The following is a 22,547-nucleotide window of genomic DNA, read 5'->3' as shown; positions in this document are numbered from 1 at the left end:
ATTTGCCCAAATGGAGTGTCATTAAGCTCAGAGGACATAAAAACGTCTCAAGGAACAGAAAAATGGTAGGACTACATTTCACAGTTTGACTAGACATAGGAGTGCCCAAACAAATATGTCCAGCTCATATTGTATGGTTTCTTCGTTGATTGATGAAAACTAAAAGATGTAAACATTTAGACATTTGTTTTCTCAAAATACACCATAAACCAAGTGAGATGAAGAAAGGATCATAACATCGTTTCTTCATCGTTTCTTCAACATGACTCAATTATAAAATTAGTCATACAAATATTTTGTTAAATTCTTGCATAGAGGAGAAGGATTTTTTTTTTTTCTGGTTTGAAGAATGAGAAATATTTGTTTTATTTACCAATTTATTGGGCCTAAGTTCCTAGAGGGCCCTGCAGGCTTGTTGGAAAGTTAATTTCCTACTTTACATAATTAAAGGTGGGGTAGGTAAGTTTGAGAAACTCAGCACTTTTTGTTATATTCCATGGAATGCTCTTAACATCCCTATAGCAATAAATATATTAAGTGCTTTGACAAAAAATCCATTAAAAAATGTCATCTGTGGAAGCCGTAGTACTGTAAAAAGCACGACCAATCATTTTAGCCAGCCCGGCTAAAATAACTGGATGGCCTACCTGCCTGTCAGCTTTCCATCTGTGCTCAAACCGCTCAAACTTATCTCGTGTCGTGCCCTCATTGGTCAAGTCCGCGTTTGTGTGTGTTGGAGGAGGGGCTCTGTAAGGAAGTGGCAGATTTTTCCCGGTTGTTTATTTTCAAATTCTAGCGCACTCGAGCTGGTTTCTCCACAATGACCTACCCCACCTTTAAGTTCTCCATAGACACACTAAGTGAATGTATTGTGTCATATATTTCGCGTACAATCCTTAATTGTTTGATATTTTCTTAACCATGTGTTCCACTCCCACATCGATTAATTGATCGGCTCCTCCCATTATAATAATGTCATCAGTGTGCGCGCGCTGCCCGGTGTGAATGGACGGACGGATGCTCGTGAATCACGGTGATGGCAAGCAGCTCTGATGTGGTGAAGAAAGTAGCGCGGTACAAACTTCAGCTGACAGACACTGCAGAGTCTGCTAAGGTAGATAATGCTCATTTATTTCTTGCCCACAATAAGTAGAGCTGATTGAAAAAGTTCCTGGGTTTAGGGATGAACATGTTTGCAGTAGGCCAACTACCGTTTAGTGAGTGCATATGACACGTCAAACAATTGGTGCAGAAACACTAATGCCGGTTCGGAAGTTTTTTATTACAAACTGATCATGTGTAAAACAGGTTGATTGAGAGCTATGCCTGTCAATGACACGTGCCTCCTCTCACACAGCATTGTAGGCCCTTCAATGTGGGAGTCGGGCTGTTTTCAATGGGAGTGGCCCTCCTGCTATATTTGGCAACTCCTCCAGTTGTTCAACTTGTGGCTGCTGTCCATCATGAGTGGAGGTTGGGCGCTCTGCTGTTTAACTACATTTTATGCCTAGATGGACTTAACAATTGGGCAATATTTGAACTAGATTTAACCTCAAATAAATACAAAACGAATTAACGTGTAAGAGCACAAACTGAATATAATTTTGTTACACACTTTATAACTGGCAGCAGCTTTATCCATTTATAGTTCACAGTAAAAGGAGCCACCTAAGAGGGTGTTTGAGTTTCCCATACATAGCAACTGCTCTAAATGCACACTCAGCAACTGTGGTGATCCAGAGCCAGGAATACCATATTTGGCATGACAGGTTTTCCTTGATTCTAGTAGTAAAACAATCATGAAAACCATTTCAAGCAATAATGAATGTTTTTATTTTTCGCTTTCCAGGTTGTAAAGATTTTGCAGAAACTCAAGGATCTGGATATTACATTTGACGTTCTTGCTGTAAGTCTCTGTTAATTGACTTTGTGTTAATATGTGAATATTTGCTTTATTTTCTTTGACTGCTCTGTGTCTGTGTATACATTAGGAAACTGGAATCGGAAAAGCAGTTAACTCTTTCCGGAGACATAAGCAGGGTGGAGAATTGGCCAAGTCGCTAGTTAGGGGTTGGAAAAACTTGGTCCCCAAGGAATCTACAAGGTGAGACATATTTAACATATCCTTAATTTAACAGTTTACTGTAATTTCCTTCGTTGACATCTTAATCTTGATTTGTTTTTTTCTTGATGCAGCCACACAGAAAATGGGATTTGCGAGAGTTTGCCTGGTGAAGGGCAAAAGTGTCAAAATAATGGAAGTTTGACAATAGAAGATTCAAACAATAATTGCTTACCATCTTACAGTAAGAACTCATCAGATGAGGCCCACTTCAAAACAAGTAGTGAAAAAGCTGATACAGAGAAACAATGTAAGGTAGGGAAAAGACACAAGGACCAGGATGAAAATCAAGGAAAAAGTCAAGAAACCCAGGACATTGTTCAAAATGAGGTCTTGAAAAAGTACATTCAAACCAAAGAGGATCAGATTGACGATTATGTTGTCTCCAAAAAGAAGAAAAGTGATGAGAGCAAAAGAAAATCAGGAGACACTGCAACTCTGCCTCAAATCAAAAACTCAAAGGACACTCATCGTAAATCAAGGTCAGAAAAGAAATCAAATGAGCAACAAAAAGAGTCATCCAAACAAGCCAAAGAATCTTTTTCATTAAAATCCATTGAAAAACATTCAGAAACGTTCAGAAAGCTAGCTAGTTTCAAACATGAAAGGTCTCCAGAAATATCTAGGAGCTCAGAGGGCCAAAACAAAAAAACAAAAAAAACAAGTAAAGAGACACAGGGCCCTCTAAAACACAAACATGAACAAATGGGACATTCAAAAAACAAAAAAGCCAAAATAGAGCTCAACGATGAGAAAAAGGGCTGTGAGGAATCATCCTTGTCTTTTGAATCTTTCTTGAACTATGATGGGAACGCTTCCAAGAGAAAACAGAGGCCTGGAGTGAAGAAACCTTCAAAGACAATCAAGACTGTTGTAAAAGCAACACAAGATGCTGCAATAAAATCTAACAGGTCACCTATGATGTCCATAAATGATATCTCACCAACAAAGGTATGTTTGACAATAGTCTCAGAAAGGACACTTTTAGAGTTCAGGCTGTGGTTGAGTAAAATTGACTTTGAATCATTAATGTTTCAGACGTTTAAGGAGTCTGTAATGGAACTGCTTCCATTCGCCATTCCTTTACCCGATTTGCTGCCTGAATGTGAAAACCAATTCACTGTTGATTACTTTGAGAAGAAAGGTACCTTATTAATGACAAACACAGCTGTACTTTCCGATTGGTTATGTCGTTATTGACACTAATCCGTTTGTCTTAAAGATGAGAAGGAGCCTGATATCTGTGAAGTCTCTGAGGAGTCTGCAGGCTTCACCGGTCAACGCCTGAACAAAAAGATGCTGGTGTACTCTGGTGCCAAGACCGTCTTCCTCCCGGCCATGATGAGCTTGCACCAGCAGTGTATCCGCGCACTGCAGAATAACATTAACTGTGAGTTACGCAAAAAAATATTCTGCTGATCAGTGTGTCGATTTGTTGGATTTATATTCAGCTGCAGGGATCTCTCCTCAGTGCTTTATGAAACTGGCGGAGTCCCGTTTGAGATCCTCGAGCCGGTGTTGGAGAGGTGTACACCCCAGCAGCTGCTACACATAGAAGAATGCAACCCAGTAAGAATGTGAATATGAATACATTTAGTGCAGACACACACTTGGTGGCCACTTTATTAGGTACAACTGCCTAACTCTGCATTGGACCCACCCTTTTTTTATGAATATGTTACTTTTCAGTCCCTTGTGAGTATTAATGTTTGGGTAAATCGTCTTCTATGCAAAGTCAGACGCAAGTCACATGAAGTGTATATGTTTTCAAGTAAAAGTCCTGCATTCAAAATGTTTCATAAATAAGTAACCATTTTAGAATAATATATATTATATTAGTGGATTAAAGTTATAGCTGCAATACAGTGATTAAATAACTTATAGTGCTGGCTTAATTTACAATACTAGATCATAAAGTGTTTTGTATAAGAAATCTGCAATTTAAGTAATTTGCCTCATAAATGTAGTGGAGTAGAAGTATACATTTTGCATAAGGACCTCCAAAATGTACTCGGGTACGGTAAATGGACTTAGTTACATTCCACTATTTGTGTATAGTTTAAAGTAACCTCTCTGACCACATGCTTTATGCTGTGATGTGCCAGATTTAAAGGAGCTCTAAAGGCTGTTAATTAGCAGGTTTACCTACAGTGGCCACTGAGTGTATGTCAGTTTATTCTGAAATAAACTTTCTATGTAAAACTAAACTCTGTAGACCTTGGATAGAGATGAGAAGTTCCTGTAGTAATGTATATAACTTAGATTGAGATGTCTATCAATTGTTAGCCCTTTATTTTTTGTTTCCACAGATCTACATCGGAGAGACGGATCACTTATGGGGGAAACATTGTCAGAGGGACTTTAAAGACTCCAGACTTCAGGAGTATGAATCCTGGAAAGAGATGTATGTCAGACTGTCTGAGGAAAGGGAAAGGAAACTAAAAAGACTGACAAAAAGCATCGTCTCGGCAAATTCTACCAAACCCAAAGGTGTGTGATGTTCAGCATTTTGTGTGGATCATGAAAGTTCTAATCAAAACCATACACAATGAAACAATTATTAGTTTATACACATTTTATACTGTTGAAAAATAAGATTTAGGTCTATCGTAATGCACACAGTGACCTCTTTTTATTTTATTTAGGTCGGCAGGTGAAGATGGCATTTATTCACACTGTTGCCAAGCCACCGAGAGATGTGCGAATTAAGCAGGAGCTTCATGGAACTGCTTCTCAGCCTCAGCCTCAGGCCAGGTGCAGGTGGGTTTCAGCATCCTAAATATAGAGAAATATCTACACAGGTTTGATGATTAGCTTGTGGTTTTGTTTTTTAATACTTTGTTCAGGTATGTATATATTTGAGCAATGTTCCTTATTATAAAGTTCATAAACAAACAACATTTAAAATCCCATGGTAGGGTATTGTTTTTGGCAAATGCGTAGTAAGCCTTATGCTTGCTCTCCGCATCCACATAAAAGCCCTAAACTACAAAGTGATCTCTCATCAACAGCAGCTTAGTGAGGTCATAACCTGTGGGCTGAAATGCTTTTTGGGTGAGCTTAGCTAAACAGGAATTAGAGCAATGTGCCTCGCTTCCTTTTTGTTTTCACATTATTGGAAGATATGCTCACTAGCTGTAGTGATGGAGACTCATTTGACATGCATTGATTTTGTTTTGTAGATAATAATTGTGTTCATAGAATAATGCACTGTATTGTTATTTCTTCATTTACCAGTGTCAAGGCTCCGGACAGCAGACCGAAGCCGAGTTGTAATGAGCCCAGCAGGTCCAGCAGCAGCAGCAGCAGCAGCAGCAGCAGCAGCAGCAGTTCAGGGCCAAGCAATACACAAGACCCTCGCAAAAAGACAAGTGAGCGTACAAAAAATGACTGTAGATGCAATGGTGTTACATTTGCTTCAGCTGTTCAAACTGACAATTTCATTTCATTTCTTCTCCTTTTGTCCAGTCATACTATGCAATTTATTTCATTTTTAAAGAAAATTCGTTTTGGTTATTTGATTTCAGGTCATAATGAAAGTTGACTAAACATTTTACTTACATTCTTACTACAATTGTTTTCTCCTTTTCTTCACACAGGAGTTGCTCCAATGATGGCAAAGTCTTTAAGGGCATTTAAGAATCAACTAGGGCGCAGATAAATGCTCTAATATGATCTGGTATATTTACAGTGTGTGGATGTGGAGGAAAAGGCGCTCTGTCATGCATTAACTTTGAACAATATAAGGCCTGTTATCACCTTAGATTATTATGTGTTTGTCTAAATGTACAAGCATTTTCCATTATTTTTTTCTCTGTGAATTTCCTTTACTATTAAAGGCACAATGGAAATGGCAACTTTATGTGATTTGATATTTTGTCTTTTAGTCTGTTTGAGCTAAACGATGTTTCTTGAGCTAAACAAGGGTATGATTTAATGGGGTGTGGCTCCCTCTATAGGAAGTATAGAGAAGTGTGTTTTTACTTGGTACATTTCTCCCACAATCTCTTTACCACACATACAACCTCGGATTGTCTATCGATAAATGCAATTTTATACATGAATGTGTTTAAAAATGTAAAAAAATTAAATTACTTTAATATATTTGAACTCTAAATGTAACCACATTCAACAATGAACCCTTAAAAATAAGTGTTGAAACTTATAACAAACTGTATTAAATACACACATAACATAACCAGGTTAATCGTTTTAAACGTTTTTAAATACCAAATTGTTTGTGTTCCAATCAACCTGGTTTTAAGGCAAACTATTTTGAGTAAGTTCAAGTTTAACAAATTGTTCAACATAATGAAAAGAAAGCAGTTATTTGTCGGCTCACTGTAATCTCTGTTGTTTTTATAGGGAAAGGCATCTGCTGTCTGCCAATTCTCAAGGACCCTTCCTGTCTATTTTAGTTTTTTAGGACAACTGTTTGAGATATTAGAGGGAAGTCTTTGAAACTGAAGCAGCCTTCAGCACCACCTGTGGCAGTCTGCTAAGACTGAAACAATAATCTATCTTCACGTTACATTTATTGGTTTGAGGTGGGCTGCTTTAAAATTGTGTATTTTCTTACAAATCTTGTGCTGTAACTAAAGGAAAAAGTCTATTTTTATCATTCATTTGCTTATACCCGGCAACCAAAATACCTGCTTATTTATTTTAAAAACCGATTTTAAAATTACATTTTTTTAAATGTCTTACACTCCAAATGTCTAGAGGTATATAGCTTTAGGGTTTAAGCATAAGCCAGACCTTACTTACCTTGGAGAGGGTTGGCTGTATGCCCTCATGATCCTGCTATTGTTTAACCTCTAAGTAATTACATTCAATATATTTTAGAATTGACAGGAATTATACAGATTATAATTAATTTCAATACATAAATTAAAAAAATATGAGTATTTAAATAAAATCAAATAGATTTAAATGCTTAAAAATAAACTACCATGATTCGTTTCTGTGAATGTAAATGACATTTTCCTTCCACAAGGGGACCTCTGTTCTGAGGGCTGAAGGTGACCTGACCTCTGCCCTTGGAGAGAGATAGCATTTATTTATTTTTGGATATTAAAATGATGCAAAAGCCATCATTGGGCCTTTCTTATTTCTCTAATTTCCCCTCCTCGAATCCTCGGTCCTCCGGTAGTGTCCCGGAAACCATGTTGAAGGACATCTAATTTCTAATGCACATCGAGGACCGAGCGTCGAGGAGGCTCTCTGGAGGAGCTATAATCGAGGACACTGATGGGTCCTCCACGGCTCCTCCGGGGACACATTTCCGGCAACAGTGATGTTTAAAAGAGTCGCGACGCACGGCCGGACTTATCTCAGACAATGACAGCTCTGCATGCATATATATATGCATATATATGTAAATATGCACATAATATTTGTGTATATGTCCGCATCTGTAGCCGGTTATTGTCTCATTATACCGCACTGTTAATGAATTAAAAGTAAATATATAAATCATCATGAACACAGTCCTGCCCATCAGACAGAGTCCTGTCATCATTAACGGACGTCTCTTTAAAATGACTGCTCAGAGAGGATTTCTCATTTCTCTATCCGCCTGCTGCTTCCCCTCCTCTCTCCTTGGTTCCCCTCCTTCTCGGCTCCTCTGCTCGCATCTCCTGTGGGCGGGACTAAGACACAAGGATAGGAGTCGAGGAGGGGAAATTATTGAAATGAGAAAGGCCCATTGAGTCTTAAGGAGTTCATTTTTACTTGTGCTGTGATGAGTCAATTTTAAAGAGACTTCAAAAACATTTGTTTACTGATCAGGAATTGGACACATTCCTGCATTTGGACCCAAAGTAAAGCTAAAGAGGATTTAAAAACCATGGGGAATCATGTTAGCATGGAAGGATTACCAACTGGGCAAAGCGTGTGCACATACCCAGGGGCCCACAAGCCCCAGGTTCACTGTGCAGCACTCAGTTATACTGTATATTGTTGACACTTTAATGACTACACAGCATAACGTATGTGCAATATTAACATTGGTAAGAGAACAAACAATAGGTTCCTTTTGGCAAAATCTTCCTTCAAGATCATTATTTCAGCTGATATTGTACTTACATGTGCGCATCTTAAATCTGTCTAAGTTTAATAACAAAATCACAAGGTCAACTTAAGGCCATGTAATATTCTATCATATAAATACCGTTTAAAATGCAAAGTGGGGAAGGAGATGTCAAGTTGCATTTTTTTTTAAAAGCCAAGCTTAAATCCACTTTGAAAACAAACAAACTAAAGAACTAAATATTACCAGCAAAATGTTAATGTTGCAAGCTGAGATGGAGCTAACAACTATTGTTTGGTAGGTATTTAATAATAGCCACAAAAGGATAGGCCTGATCATTCCCAGTTTTAAACATGCTGCTGGACCAAAAACCTACACCACATTTAGTAGATTTTATGACATTTCTAATTTACAAACGGACAGAAAAAAATCATATTTATCCTGAGAGTATCCATGTCCTCGTCCTTAGAAACGGCCATATCTATATTGGTGGAAAAGCTGTTAAATATGTTGACACTGTTGTCATACGAGAAACAAGCTCTGTGGTAAATGTTTCTACATTATTATACAGATACTAAGCTATCACTATACATGAAATAAGCATTATTATGAAATAATGCATAATCAGAAACCTATATTGTCAAAACAGTAGAGAAAATGTTTTAACATTATTAAAGATGATTCCCATTAAATATACAAGGATATGCAAATGTACAATTACAATTTAGGCCTATAGCAATAAATAACATATAGGATGTGAAGCACTTTTACGAAATAGCTCAATCTGGAAGAGCTTTGGAACCAAAGGATTGTAGGCTCAAGTCCCCATAGGAGCAAAAAACCGACTGATTGCTGGAGAGTTTACCTGCTGGGCATACGTCCTTGAGCAAGTAACCAAACCCTTGAACTACTCCAGGGTGCAGAACCATTGTCAGCTCTGCAGGGCCGTCCCTCCCTACGCAGATCACGCAGACTGCGTGGGGCCTCACCTCGCGGATGGGCGCGGCACAGTTTCGCCGCGGCAAGGCTCCACTGGCACCCCCAGTCCCCGTCCCGTCGACGCTCACGACACAGAGGGCCTCATCATATCACTTTGCGTGGGGCCACAAGCTGGCCAGGGGCGGCCCTGCAGCTCTGACACCTCTCCACTATGCATATGTCATGTTTGTGCATGTGTGCATTTCTGGCTTATGTGTGTTATGTAAAGTAGTGTAATACACCAGAGTGAAAATTGAATTTCCCCTCAGGAATTTATAAAGTAGTATGTCTTAATCTTATGTCCTAATCTTAATCTTCAAAACACTTTATCATAAAGCTTGTTCGACTAAGTGTATGAAAACTACTGCAGATTTTCATAATCTCAGGATACACATTCATATATAATATATATATTTATATACAGTATAATCAGAAAACCCTTCCCTATAGACTTCTCAGTGTATTTCTCAATCCTCTTCAGGGTTGGATAAACACCGATTCGAGCTCAGCCAATCAGAAGCCGAGTAGGGCGGGTCCTCCGCCAGGAGCGTGACGTAGGATTGGAATGAGGGAGTGAATGTTCCGGGTCAGAAACTGGACGGGAGAGGAAATTAACTCCGGGACAAGACGGAAAAACGGGAATGCTACGCTCTTTCGCACGGAGATGTAGCCTGTGTTTAACACGTTTAAAAGAGGAGGTTTAAACAAGCCTAGTGACACGAGGAACTAGAAGAAAAAAAACAGGTGCCTACAAACTAACTAAAGAGAGACTACGACGGAGAATTATTCCCATGTTCGTCGCGACGTTATCTCGGTAACGCGACTTCACTTGCAGTAGGAGTTTCGGTGTTTACTCGCCTGCTGTGAGTTTTGCTACACTTGAGTTTGACGGTGTATTTAGTCCAGGGCTGTCCCGCCATAGCAATCTGTTGCATCCCCCCTTCCTCCCCGCTGTTTGTTTATCGCACGGCTACGAGATTTCTCCCCACCTCCCCCGTGATGTTTCACTGCATACCCCTGTGGCGGTGCAGCCGTCATGTGGAGATGATCGATAAACGCCACTGCTCCCTGCTGTATGTGCCCGATGAGATTTACCGCTACGGACGGAGTTTGGAGGAGCTGTTGCTGGATGCCAACCAACTCCGAGACTTGCCCAAGGTAAGCAGAAAACCCGCTTCCGCTCACTCATGTTAATGGCAGGTTCAGATGCATGCGTATTTTTGGAAAGCTGAAATGCGTCCCTTCAGTTAAAGTGGTTCTGACACAGATCTGCTAACTGAGCCGATCCGACATCCCGTGAGAGGCTGTGGGGACCTGGGGACTTCACTTACGCAAGATCAGCAAGGCAAGCACCGTGTGTAGGTGGAACATTTTGGCTGGGTTTTGATCATAAAACATTCCCAGGTGTCTCCTGCATTCATGGCCAACCGCAAAGCTCTCACATTGTGTCTGATATCACAAGCCTGTTTGTGCATGCTGGGGTCAGATGACCCTTTGCCCCTGAACATGACAGAGGGCCATTAGTGTATGCAGAACACCTTAATACCTAACTCTTTCAGGGAGTTTAGCAATATGGTCACAATCTAGAGTCACAATCTCTATGACTCACTAGGTCAGTATGAGTAATAGTGCTTATTTTTCTTCCTTGAGGGGAGTAATATTTATTTTATCTAGGAACTCCATCAGTGAAAAAAAAGACTCTTCTTGGGGTTAAAAGACATGACATCCACAAATCACAAAACAAGGATAATGCAAAATATCAACAAAACCAAATCAGATATAAACATCAGAGAAAGTAAGTAATCTTTCACATTCATAATGATGACTCACAAGTAAATTGTGTGTGGGCCTTAACTATCTGAAAGGTACAGCTAGGGGCAAGCTTTGCAAAAATAAGCTTAAACTGTAAATGCACCTGTGTGGAATTGGTTATTCTACTCACTTGTACCTATAAGTAAACATAAAGTTAATAACCTATCGATTCTACATGATCCGCTGTTGAGCCATATTCGTAGGTACATGAAGTCATCTTTTAAGAGAGCCACATCAAGCTACACTTGACTGTAACCCTACAGACACAAGCACACTCTGCATCATATGCTGATTGAAGCACACCATCACATTAAAAGCTATGTAGGCGGTGTGTGAGGGTTCTCTGTTTGAATTACTGACCGGCTTGATGAGGGGGGGGGGGGGGGGAGGGTGGAGGGGATACACAAGACAAGCTGTCTTACTGGAGACCCTAGTCCTCTGGATTAAGGCATACTTGTTAAAGGATTTGCAGGTTATTTCCCGGGGCACGGATGGTTAATGTCGTATTTGTCTGTCAGGGCGTTATTACTGGAGCTCCTAGTTTCGACCTGTGATGTCTTTTTGACATATAGCCTCGAGCTGCTACAGTCAGTTAAAGGACGGCTGACTTTAGTGGTTTTGTAGCATTTTCCCTTAGTTGCGGTCTGAAGAGTGTATTTTAAGCCTGAGAAATGTGTGCTCTCAGTGTAACTCTCAAAAGCTTCAAATGCATTGAGTAATATATAAGGTCTACCTCTGTATGTGACAAGTGGACAGATTGTTGAATAAGGCTTGAGATAACTGAAGTCATGGCAGGTCAACGTAAAGCCGATCGGATTGAAAGACTACTTTGTGCCTCTGACATGCCTTTCTTCACACTCATAATCACAAGTGTGTAATTTAAAGAAAACACCCCTCAACCTCAACCATAAATAAAACTACTCTGGTTGGCTCTTTAACTTTCAAGTAGTTTAAGTAGCATGATGATTTGTTTTATGTCTACGCTACGAAAGAAAAGAGGGCTGAAAGAGTATTTTTGGGCTTGGCATGTCCATAGAAATGTGATGGCACAGAGATAATGTGAGCAACCTCCCATGGCCATGTCACACTGCTTACTTTGTCCATTAGAGAAAAGCACAGGAACAGGTATTCTGACTGGAAACAAAGACAGCATTATGTGTTGTATTGTTGCCTTGCTCACGCATTTGTATGTGCTAGTGTTTTCGAATAATGAATCATTGACCTGAATAGTTTAGTTCAGACCTATCAAACCATAAACACAGCAGACGGTACACCTGACAAACTTGGTGCGGGTCAAAGTGTACTTTCTTTCCATCAGCCGTGCCCTCAAAGAGGTGACTAACAGGTGTACTCACTGTGACAACACATGATGACAGTTTAAGCACTGCTATGCTCCGTTCAGAAATATTCAAAGTATGTTCAAAGGGTATAGGGGTTGTGACATGAGAAACTGTTTATTGTGCTCTTTGGCATGTTACTAATGTCATCAATGCTTGCTAAGTGAACCCAAGAAACGTCGTACTGCATAACCCTTTGTCCAGTTCAGTGCTCGCTGTGTGGCCTTTTCACATTTGCCTCCGAGGTGACTGAATGGATAAACACGGACTGACCACTTACTATCGTAGTGAAAATGATGTAACAACGACACAGTAACATATTTCAAGTCAATCATTTCCACCAGCATGCAGATAAAAACATGCACACAGCAGTTTTAACGATGAGGTGAAACAGCAAAGGTGTGTTTTTAATTATGAGGCAAGCTGAATTTGAGCTAGTTTTGCAGTAGTCTTACAAAGAGAAATCATCTGACCACTTTATGGAGACGGAAAGCAAGGGTATATTTAAAAGGTTCACTTCTCAATTTCTTTCTTTACCCTGTGTCTCTTTGATCATTAATGTATTCTTTTTGCTGAGGCTGTGGACCAAAATGTGCAAACAGTAGCTTGTTTCTCTTTGTTTGTTCAAAGTTTCCCTTAAGCAACTAAAACTCAAGATACATATATATGGCAAACAGAAGTTGTTGGCTTACTTTAAAGCTGTCAAACAACTGTAAGAAACTAAGTGGTGATAAGAAGAATGGAAGTGCAAGACCTGCTGCTCCTGCCTGTTAGTCCAGTTCCTAGCTCCAGTGAAACTGTAACGTGTGGGTGGCTGTTTCAAAAACTATTGTTCATCTTTCTAACATCTGCAATGTATGTACCCATGCTTACTATAATGATGTTTAACTGCAACAATGATTCATAAATAAATGACTATCAATAGAGCAGCAATTTTAAAATCATATAATGGTTTCTGTAATTTTTGAAGCAAAATATTTGAACTTTCAGCTTCCTCAATGGGAGGATGTGATGCTTTTCTTCATCATATATCATAGTTAACTGAACATATTTAGGTTTTTGACTGATGACGAGGAAAACAGGCCATTTGAATGCATCCCTTTGGGCTGTATTCAGTTTAAATGGGACTAAATGATTAGTTATGTTGATTAATTAATGATTAAATAAAATTGGTTTGCAGCTCTCCGGGCTATATTTGAAACAGTTGGTTGAATTACTTGCCAAAAATGTTGCTAATTCATTGTTTAAGTATTTCTTTTTTTTAAAACCATAGTGTAAAAAAACTGTTGGTTCCAGCTTCTCAAATGTGAAGATCTGGTGTATGTCTTCTTCTTTTTATTATCTTTTATATAAGCATACATTACATCTTTTTTTTTTTTTTTTTTTTTTGTCAGATAAGCAAACTTCTAATTCAATCCGTAGAAGCTTTTTGTGGCCATTTCAAAGTGCCTCACAGTGATGGAGAGAAGAACCCACATTGAGACAGGTTCGAGGTGTTTTGACATGTGTGAAAAGCTAAATATAGTGGTGTTATGAATCCCAGAAGCTGGTGGTTGAACTGACTCATGAAGAAGGTTTTCTTGCAAAGAAAGAATGTTCATACAGTTGGTGCAGTTGTTGAGTTTCTGACATGTGGTTGTGCTTCAGACAGATTTAACCCTGGCCTCTGCTGTGATACATAATACCGTATGCATACATGTAACATAAGAAGCATTCAACACACGTCTTTTACTTTGGCTAAGTCTTTATGGCTGTAGGGTTTTGGCCATGCTGATTTTAAGGCTGATGTTTAACTTCTAATTAAGGCTAGAATTTTGATACATGTCTAAAAACACGTCTGGTATTGTATGAAAATGTTACGGGATTTTTCTGATATCTTGCAGACGGAGCAATGATCCATGCAGGCACTTCCAAACAAACACCTTCATGCTTCTACTTGTTCTCTAACAAACCATGCTGAAGGTGAAACTGAGGATTCAAACATCGACTCCAGAGCCGAGAGAATGGTTAATGTTTTCTGGACTCAGCCTGTTTTAGGTTTTGTGTCACACATGGGTGATTCTTTGGGGCGTGGCCCTGAATGACACCAACAGGAAGAACAGGTTTGGTGTCACTGTCCCAATGCAAGACTCACAAAAACAAAATAGAGCGATGATACAGAACAAATGTAGTTTTGCTCTTTGCTAGTCCTTGTTATGAAAAGCATTCGAATGAAACAGCCTCTGCTTTGTCTCGAATCCTTGATACTAAAGGATGCAGAGTACCTGCTGTGTTTGCATCCGGCTCTGATTGTTGTGTCAAAGGAGAAGCATAGTTCAAGTAGGAAGTCTGAGGGATGTTAACACATTATACAGTTAACCGTAAAACTCAGTTGGTGTTATTTTGTTTTAATCTGCCACAGTTAAGGTTGTTTTTTCTCAAATTGAACAAGTCTGTACAAGCAAACACTGCCTTGAGGATATGATAGAAGGACACATCTCTAAGCTGTACACTTGAATAGAAAACAGCACCCACTCTTTTATTGTTGCAAGCAAGTGAAATGTGAAAGTGAAGGAGGTTAAGGTGCAACAACTCAAACAGAAAGTCATTGGTTGTGAGAGTAAAGGTTTGTTGACGATGGATTAAAGACTGTTTGAACTGTCTTAAGGCATTGCGATGACTTGTTCATTTTGTAATAGGGTGGGGTTGGACTACTGGACTCTTGGGTTTTATTTATTGTGCAAACATTCAAATGTAATCTGTACCTGGATATGGCCTACAGATAATGAGCGTCCTGATTGAGAGTTCTTACCTCATTTACACTTAGCTGACATAAATCATAATCGGATGTGATGGTGTGACTATGGCTTTTATACACCGGTTTTTTCAATCTCACCAACATTACACACCAAACACAATGTTACATTTACCGGAGCATGCCAAAACCCAGGACAATCGGCTAATGTAAAGGGGAACACCGTGGTTGTTTCCTCAAAATGTAAAGACACACTTTCTCTAAAGCCTGAAATTGTTCCTCTACCATCCATTTGAAAGCCATACTAAACCTAAAACCTGTTTGTTTTAGGCAGGTGGTATTAAAAGGCTTTTGCAGCTTTGAATTGATGGCCAATGGTAACACATTGTTACAGGATAAAAGAGTACATCAAAGTCTTCTTTAAGTACAAACCTGCAACTTATCAACTTGTTTGCTGGGAATACAAATCCATTGTGTTGTCCTTGTTCAACAAGTGCAACAGGCTTGTTTAGAGAACAACGTTGTTTGTTCATCCACATTTTAGATGAATATATCAGCTAGGGACATACTGGACATACTTCAGCAACGTAAGTGATCGATTGTTTGAATGAGAAATGTATGTATTTAGAAACTGCGTTCATGGATGAGTAGTCATCACCAGCTGCCTTGAAACTATCAACAGCAGGAAAAATACAAAGGCCAGAGGGGAAATTCATGAGTCGGCTTTTTCTGTTCATGCCAAAACATTCATGGAACCTGAAGCCATGTTGTAAGCTACCTGCTTTACCACAACAGAGAATAACTCTGTCCGCTCTTGTTCAGAACATCAAGTTTATGCTTGTGATAATTGATTTTGCCTTTTTTAAAGGACTACGGCAATTCGAATCTTTTTATAATAAGTTCATTAGTAAGATGTGACGACTCCAAAAAAATGTACGCGTTCTTGTCGCTCTGAAATTTAGTGTGGTAGTGTCAAGAAAGCATAGGAGAGGGGTCTGTAATTTACACAGTCTAATAAATGGGAGATGAATTGGATAAACCTGTTATCAGATATCCATGGTTTGAATACAAATCTGAATACCTCAGAGTGAGGACACATTTCCTGTTAATTATAATTCTTGTAAATGGAATATCACTGATACAAATGAGTTGAGTCAACAGGGCACTGGACATGTTTCCTATTGTTTAAGGTTGTACAAATGGAGCGAAGCAGTGAAAGAAGGGAAAAAATAAAGACAGCGTGTTGAGGCCGCAGTGATCCAAGTATCGAATTAGAGAATTTTGTGTTTTCGGATGCATTTTTACAAAACAAGCTTTAAATTCTGTATCCAGTTCAGGGTGTATTTGTTGTCAAAGAGCATTGATCCCTTTGGATACTGTTTATTTTGAACTGAATGTGCTTTTCTTTTCACCTTTCAGCCATTTTTCCAGCTAGTGAAACTAAGAAAACTTGGCCTGAGTGACAACGAGATCCAGAGACTTCCTCCAGAGATAGCAAACTTCATGCAGCTGGTAGAACTGGATGTCTCTCGAAATGGTAAGAATGGAAAACACTGATATACCCAAGCAGTACAAAAGTAGACTAGAATAATATAACACATACCCATTTGTTACATTTTAAACTTCATAACTGTGTTTCTAAGTATATTTGACTTGGCTGTTAGAAGAATATATCTTTACAGTTGAGCAACACAGCACTAAGTTCAGCGAATGAATCACAATGACAGATTTATTCCTCCTCAGTGAAGCTGTTGCAACAAACGCATAAAAATAAAGCATGGCTTGCATTAAGCCTGAATCTGAAGAGTCGTTTGAATATACCCGAACATATTCCTTTAGATACACTTGTGAGGTTCGTCCTGCAACAGAGCAGGCTGTGAAACTATACGCAGACGGTGAAAGAGAGACCAACATTTGTTTGCTTTTTTTATTAAATTAAAAATGTTTTAAATGATGGTTAATCCTTTTTGGTCAACATTTAATCCACTGCACTTAACTATTAAATAATAATCAGGTCTTTTTTGGAACCACTTTTGACATTTCTGAATAATATCTGCACCTTTTAAATCTTTTAAGTGTTTTTATGTTGCATCACCCACATTTAAAGCAACTGTCAATAACATGTTATCTTGACCTGTATTATTGAAGTGCTGCAGACTGTGTTGTTTTTATTTTTGATTAATAGATGTTTTGTCTTTTCTCTTCATTAGATATTATTGAAATTCCAGAGAGCATTTCGTACTGCAAAGCCCTCCAAGTGGCAGACTTCAGTGGGAATCCACTGACAAGGTAGTCCTCCAGATAATGCTGTGTTTTACTGCCTACAAATTCATATTTAAAACTTCTATGTTTTTCTGTTAAAAAGAATGCTGTTTCAAAGTTGCTTAATAAAACAAAGACATTTCTTAATTATTTAGATCCTTTATATTCATCGATCTTTCCCCAAAAGAACCGGTTCACTAAAAGAAAAATCATAACAAAACAGGATTACATCTTCAAACATTTCTAAAAATAATATGTTTCTTTTTGAAAAGGGATTTCTGTTTCCATTGTCTGCACCGTGGATTTTATAAGACCCCCTGCTGTTGTGAACCTTCACACGCCTTGCATGAGAGATTGCATATTGTGCAAACATATGCATTTTATCGTGTGGTTGAGACTAAATCTAATTTCCTCTCAGCAGGCACTTAATCACATTGCTTGGTTGAAAACAGTTGAGGAGGCAACAATGACGATTATTACAAACACTTTGGTGTACTTTTCAAGTGCAAACAAGCTTGCACACGGAAAAACAAGCCACGTTTTTTTCCAGCATAATTGTAGTCTAGTTTTCCACCCAGTTATTATTAGTCTTATTTTAACCATTTGATAGGAAAGGTACATGTCCGGCTAAATATATAGCATGGCCCATTCTTATTGTTGACTATAAAAATTACACATTTTTCCCATGTGAGATTTAAGTGGAAAATGAGCATTTGTGTTGTGTGTTTCTTGACTTACATGCTCTTGTTCTGACATTATCAGAATATAGGAATATCTATGATTTAGTTGTCTGTATTGGCTCTGTTGTCAAAGGTCATTTGAGGATTGCTGGCAGATTCCAGTTTAAATTAACGTGCACACAAGTTGTCGATCATTTTCTTAGGTAATATACAATAGAATAGAAAGCTATATTATTTTCATTATACAAAAAACCTACCTGTCTGATTTCAAGGCTTTAAAATGAGTGAATTCAATATGATCCTACATTACTCCCAAAAATGTTTGAATTCAAATAAGAACATATGTAACCTTTTTCTCACCGGCCCTTATTTATGTATATAGTTTAACAACATCAAATCAAAATGCCCTTGGGCTGCCACTATAAGTAGAGAACCATTATTTTGTTGCTGCTATCGCTGCCATCTAAGTTGTCTCATCTGAGTCAAAATCAAAAGACGGTAATGTTTTTTTAAGTAGAAACAAAGACAAAATAAAGTTGTGGTTGTCGCTGTGTGAACAAGCAGATAATGAGTCCATTTAGGGACTTGACTTTGAATTGCCTTTCTTCACATACTGCTAACGTCATAGGCTATTTTGTGGCAGCAATGTGCATCTAGTTTAACTAAACTATTGCTGAAATAAGTCCAGGAGCATACAATAAATTATCCTGTGTAATCACAGCCTGACATCCTGGAGTTGAACAGGAATCTCTTGACTGTTTTTGTTCCTTTTTTGGTGTTTATACACAAGTTAAAACATTTGGTTGTATGTAGGGGATCAAAAAAAGGGCAAGGCCGAGGGCAAAGATGAAAAGGAACATACAGAGATAAACTTTATCAACGTATCAAAGACTTTATGGCTTAAGTGTTGTAAACTGTTGCTTGACATTGCTTAAGTTCAGCACACACTAGCCATAAAGAAATGACCAAAATATTTGTTAAAAGAGTTTTAACAAAATAATGATCTGTGTGTCATCCTCTCACATGTCTTTGTGTTTTTCCAGGTTACCTGAAAGTTTTCCGGAGCTGAGGAATCTCACATGCCTTTCCATCAATGATATTTCATTGCAAGTGCTTCCAGAGAACATCGGGAAGTGAGTAAACGCACCATTTCATCATACTTGTTCTGACATGTTGAGTTTATCTCGCCTTTGCCAGTAAAACATTTCCGCACAGTTTATTAGCAGCCCCCAGGTTAATATAATGTAACGTTGTCATCAAGGTCAACTTAGGCTGCGTTCACACAGGAGTGGTTGGATTGTGTCGGTACTTGTAAATGGATTTACTGCAACATATTTAGTCCAAAATCAGGTTATTGAGGTTATTGGACCTGTCAGTCCATTTCCCCAATATGGTCACAAGCAGAAAGTTGTGATGAACGTCCATCTATAGTGACATAAAAGTCGCATGGATGCTGATATGAATGTCCAGATTGAGGTTGCATTGAGAAATCCACACATAGGAAGTAAATTAAATAAAACATTCTGATTCAAAGCGAGTTTGCTGTTCATACTGTTATCAAAAAAAGGTTTCTGAGTTTGCACTTTGGCTTCTAAGTTCTGAGTGAACTTAGCCTTTTAGTCATGTAATGTCCCGCCTGCCTCTCTTTGCATCTCCTTGTCTCACAATTTGCTTCTGCCTTCTGTCTGGCTATGGTAATCATCACATTTACCTATGATTGCATTTTATTCAAAGTGTTGTACATTTCTATTGTCTCCTTTTACCCTGATACTAATCATTTGTACTAAAATCTCATGACATCGGGGAAACCCACCAACCAAACTCCTTGGACCCATTGTCTTTGTTCATAAAAGGCTTTTTTTCTGTGCTGGCCTATCGTCTGCTGCAGTTAAGAGACATGTCTGGCCAACATTTCTATTCCCATGGGGTCTCTCTTATTATAATTTGATTTAATAAGGCAACTATGTGCTTTTAGGTCAAATTGCCACAAGGGATGTTTTTAGTAGTTAGGAGTTCAGAGGAAACTGAATGTAAACCCATTCAGGGAGGGATTTGAAAGGATAACATTACTAGACATGCACATTTGTTTAGAAATGTTGATAATATCCTGGCATTCGACTGATTTTAAAAGGCACTTGACTGCTGAGAAAGTCAGACACTTGATTTTTAAAACACATTACACAATGTTATCCTAATGCACTTTTAAAGATAGAATTACAAGAAACACATGTCAATAAAGTCATGTTCTTAAAAGGCATTTTCTCGTTGAGCCACTTGTCCAGTAGAACTTTTTAAACCATTATTGGCAGTGCTCTGGATGGCATGTTTTAACCATTAGATAACTGTTGAACGCATTGAAGCTAAACCAAACAGAGATGTGTCTTGGCTTGCCATGCTGCCTTACATTGAGCATTACTGCTGCACCTCTAAGGCAGGGGTGTCAAACTCAATTTTAACTCGGGCCACATTAGCATCATGGTTGCACTCAAAGGGCCAGTTTTATATATAAGACTATATAAGAATAAATATATATAAAATCATTTATTCTATAACATTATTTCCTCTGCATTGGATTATTATCAGATAGGTCACTTCATAATTAACTAAGTCTGAAAACAGAACTCTAGGGCAAACAATTGCAAGTCTCTTCAGTGCGCATGTCACAAAATGATTTAAAAATAAAAGCCAAATTCTGGAAAAACAAAAAAAGACAAGTTAAATTCTGAAAAAAAAGTCAAATTCCGGAAAAAAAGTCATATTTGAGATGCATTGTGGGACATGTAGTTTATGGGCAATGTGCTTATGTAAAGCGGCATGTAACCGTATAATAAACATGTTATATTCTTTGCTCTTGTGGGGCCACATGAAATGAAGTCGCGGGCCGGATTTGGCCCCCGGGCCTTGAGTTTAACACCCCTGCTCTAAGGGATGATGCATGCACACGGAATGAAAGCCTGCCTGTGATTCAATAAAATGATTTTATTTTGCTCCTTTAGTGATCATAAGTCTAGTTTATTGACTTTTAAATAATGCTTTGCGTCTGATAGATGGGCCTTTTAAGCTCAATGTTAATCTGATGTTGGACACACAGTATTTGGCTCAGTGATGGACCTGAATTAGATTCAATGCAAGACACAAAACGCCAGATGGATTCTCTGATGAAGATCCATACTCTAATGGATTATAGATGCATGGGCTAAAATTAGGCAAACATGTCACCTGTGTTGAGTCGGGCTGCAACAAAAGGATTATTCTTAGTTATCAAAGATTAATCGCTTGGTTTATAAAATGTCAGAAAATAGGCAAAACTGTCAAGGTGACACCTTTAAATGTCTTGTATTGACCAATTATATTTCGTTTACTAAGATATCAAATCTCAATCATTTATAGACATTTAAGGAGGAGCCTGTGACCTAAGGTTTTCATCGTCATAACTACACTGTAGCTATGTACGTATGACCAATAAAAGCCTTGAACATTTACATGAAACTTCTGTTACCTGTTCTTTATGTTGTAGATCTTTCTGTTGTCACATTCAGCTAATGCTCATCCAACTCTAAACAGATAAAGACCAAATGAGGATTAAAGCTTGTGTTTTCATTGGAAATGTTAGATAAAATTCTGTTTTGTGGTGAGTCTTCTTGTAAACCATGTGCTACCTAGCAACACAGTATTGTATGTATTCAAATGCACTCAGCTCCAAACATATTTATCCTAGAAAAAAACTGCGTCCCTTTAGAAGTCTTCAAGTTCATATTGTTCATGTTTGTCTTTTTTACCATGGCAACTGCTATAAACTGAATATAGACGGGCAGCTGTGATGTAAATCTTTGTATATGATGTATACAATTGTCCTCCCGATGAAGTCAGTTGGGGTTAAAAAGATCACCTTACATCCTTTTTCTCATGGTACGGCATGTGCCCCACATACAGTGGGGCAAAAAGGTATTTAGTCAGCCACCAATTGTGCAAGTTCTCCCACTTAAAAAGAGGAGAGGCCTGCAATTATCATCCTAGGTATACCTCAACTATGAGAGACAAAATGAAAAGAAAAAAATCCAGAAAATCACATTGTCTGATTTTTAAAGAATTTATTTGCAAATGATGGTGGAAAATAAGTATTTGGTCAATAACAAAAGCTCATCTCAATACTTTGTTATATACCCTTTGTTGGCAATGACAGAGGTCAAACGTTTTCTGTAAGTCTTCATAAGGTTTTCACACATTGTTGCTGTTTTGGGGCTGTCGCTGGGCAACGCCAACTTTCAACTCCCTCCAAAGATTTTCTATGGGGTTGAGATCTGGAGACTGGCCACTCCTTCGTTGCCCGGGCGGTGTGTTTGGGATCATTGTCATGCTGAAAGACCCAGCCACGTTTCATCTTCAATGCCCTTGCTGATGGAAGGAGGTTGTCACTCAAAATCTCACGATACATGGCCCCATTCATTCTTTCCTTTACACGGATCGGTCGTCCTGGTCCCTTTGCAGAAAAACAGCCCCAAAGCATGATGTTTCCACCCCCATGTTTCACAGTAGGTATGGTGTTCTTTGGATGCAACTCAGCATTCTTTCTCCTCCAAACACGTCTAGT

General features: G+C 38.5%; 2 protein-coding genes across 3 annotated transcripts in view; both read left to right on the top strand.

Moving 5' to 3' along the window:
* Positions 1–790: 790 nt before the first annotated feature.
* eloal (elongin A, like) lies at positions 791–5,979 on the top strand. Of its 2 annotated transcripts, XM_079689699.1 has the most exons (12): positions 848–866; positions 983–1,114; positions 1,850–1,906; positions 1,992–2,104; positions 2,197–3,073; positions 3,161–3,266; positions 3,345–3,512; positions 3,594–3,691; positions 4,432–4,612; positions 4,768–4,882; positions 5,360–5,493; positions 5,722–5,979. In XM_079689699.1, the coding sequence occupies exons 2-12, from the start codon at positions 1,037–1,039 to the stop codon at positions 5,781–5,783; spliced, it is 1,989 nt and encodes a 662-aa protein (XP_079545825.1). In that variant the 5' UTR covers positions 848–866; positions 983–1,036; the 3' UTR covers positions 5,784–5,979. The 2 variants fall into 2 exon arrangements, with proteins under 2 accessions (XP_079545824.1, XP_079545825.1); XM_079689698.1 differs by having other exon boundaries at positions 791–1,114.
* A 3,720-nt stretch (positions 5,980–9,699) lies between these two features.
* LOC307043423 (leucine-rich repeat-containing protein 1-like) overlaps positions 9,700–22,547 on the top strand; it is a 22,919-nt gene continuing 10,071 nt past the window's right edge. Inside the window, exons 1-4 of the mRNA XM_079687857.1 lie at positions 9,700–10,289; positions 16,434–16,551; positions 17,225–17,303; positions 19,000–19,089. Of these exons, the coding sequence (XP_079543983.1) occupies positions 10,131–10,289; positions 16,434–16,551; positions 17,225–17,303; positions 19,000–19,089 (446 nt within the window). The 5' untranslated portion in view covers positions 9,700–10,130. The remainder of the gene's footprint in view (positions 10,290–16,433; positions 16,552–17,224; positions 17,304–18,999; positions 19,090–22,547) is intronic.

Source organism: Notothenia rossii (genome assembly GCF_949606895.1).
Source record: "Notothenia rossii genome assembly, chromosome: 6".
Taxonomy (NCBI): Eukaryota; Metazoa; Chordata; class Actinopteri; order Perciformes; family Nototheniidae; genus Notothenia; species Notothenia rossii.
Note: the sequence above shows the minus strand (reverse complement) of the source record. Positions and strands in the feature narration are given on the sequence as shown.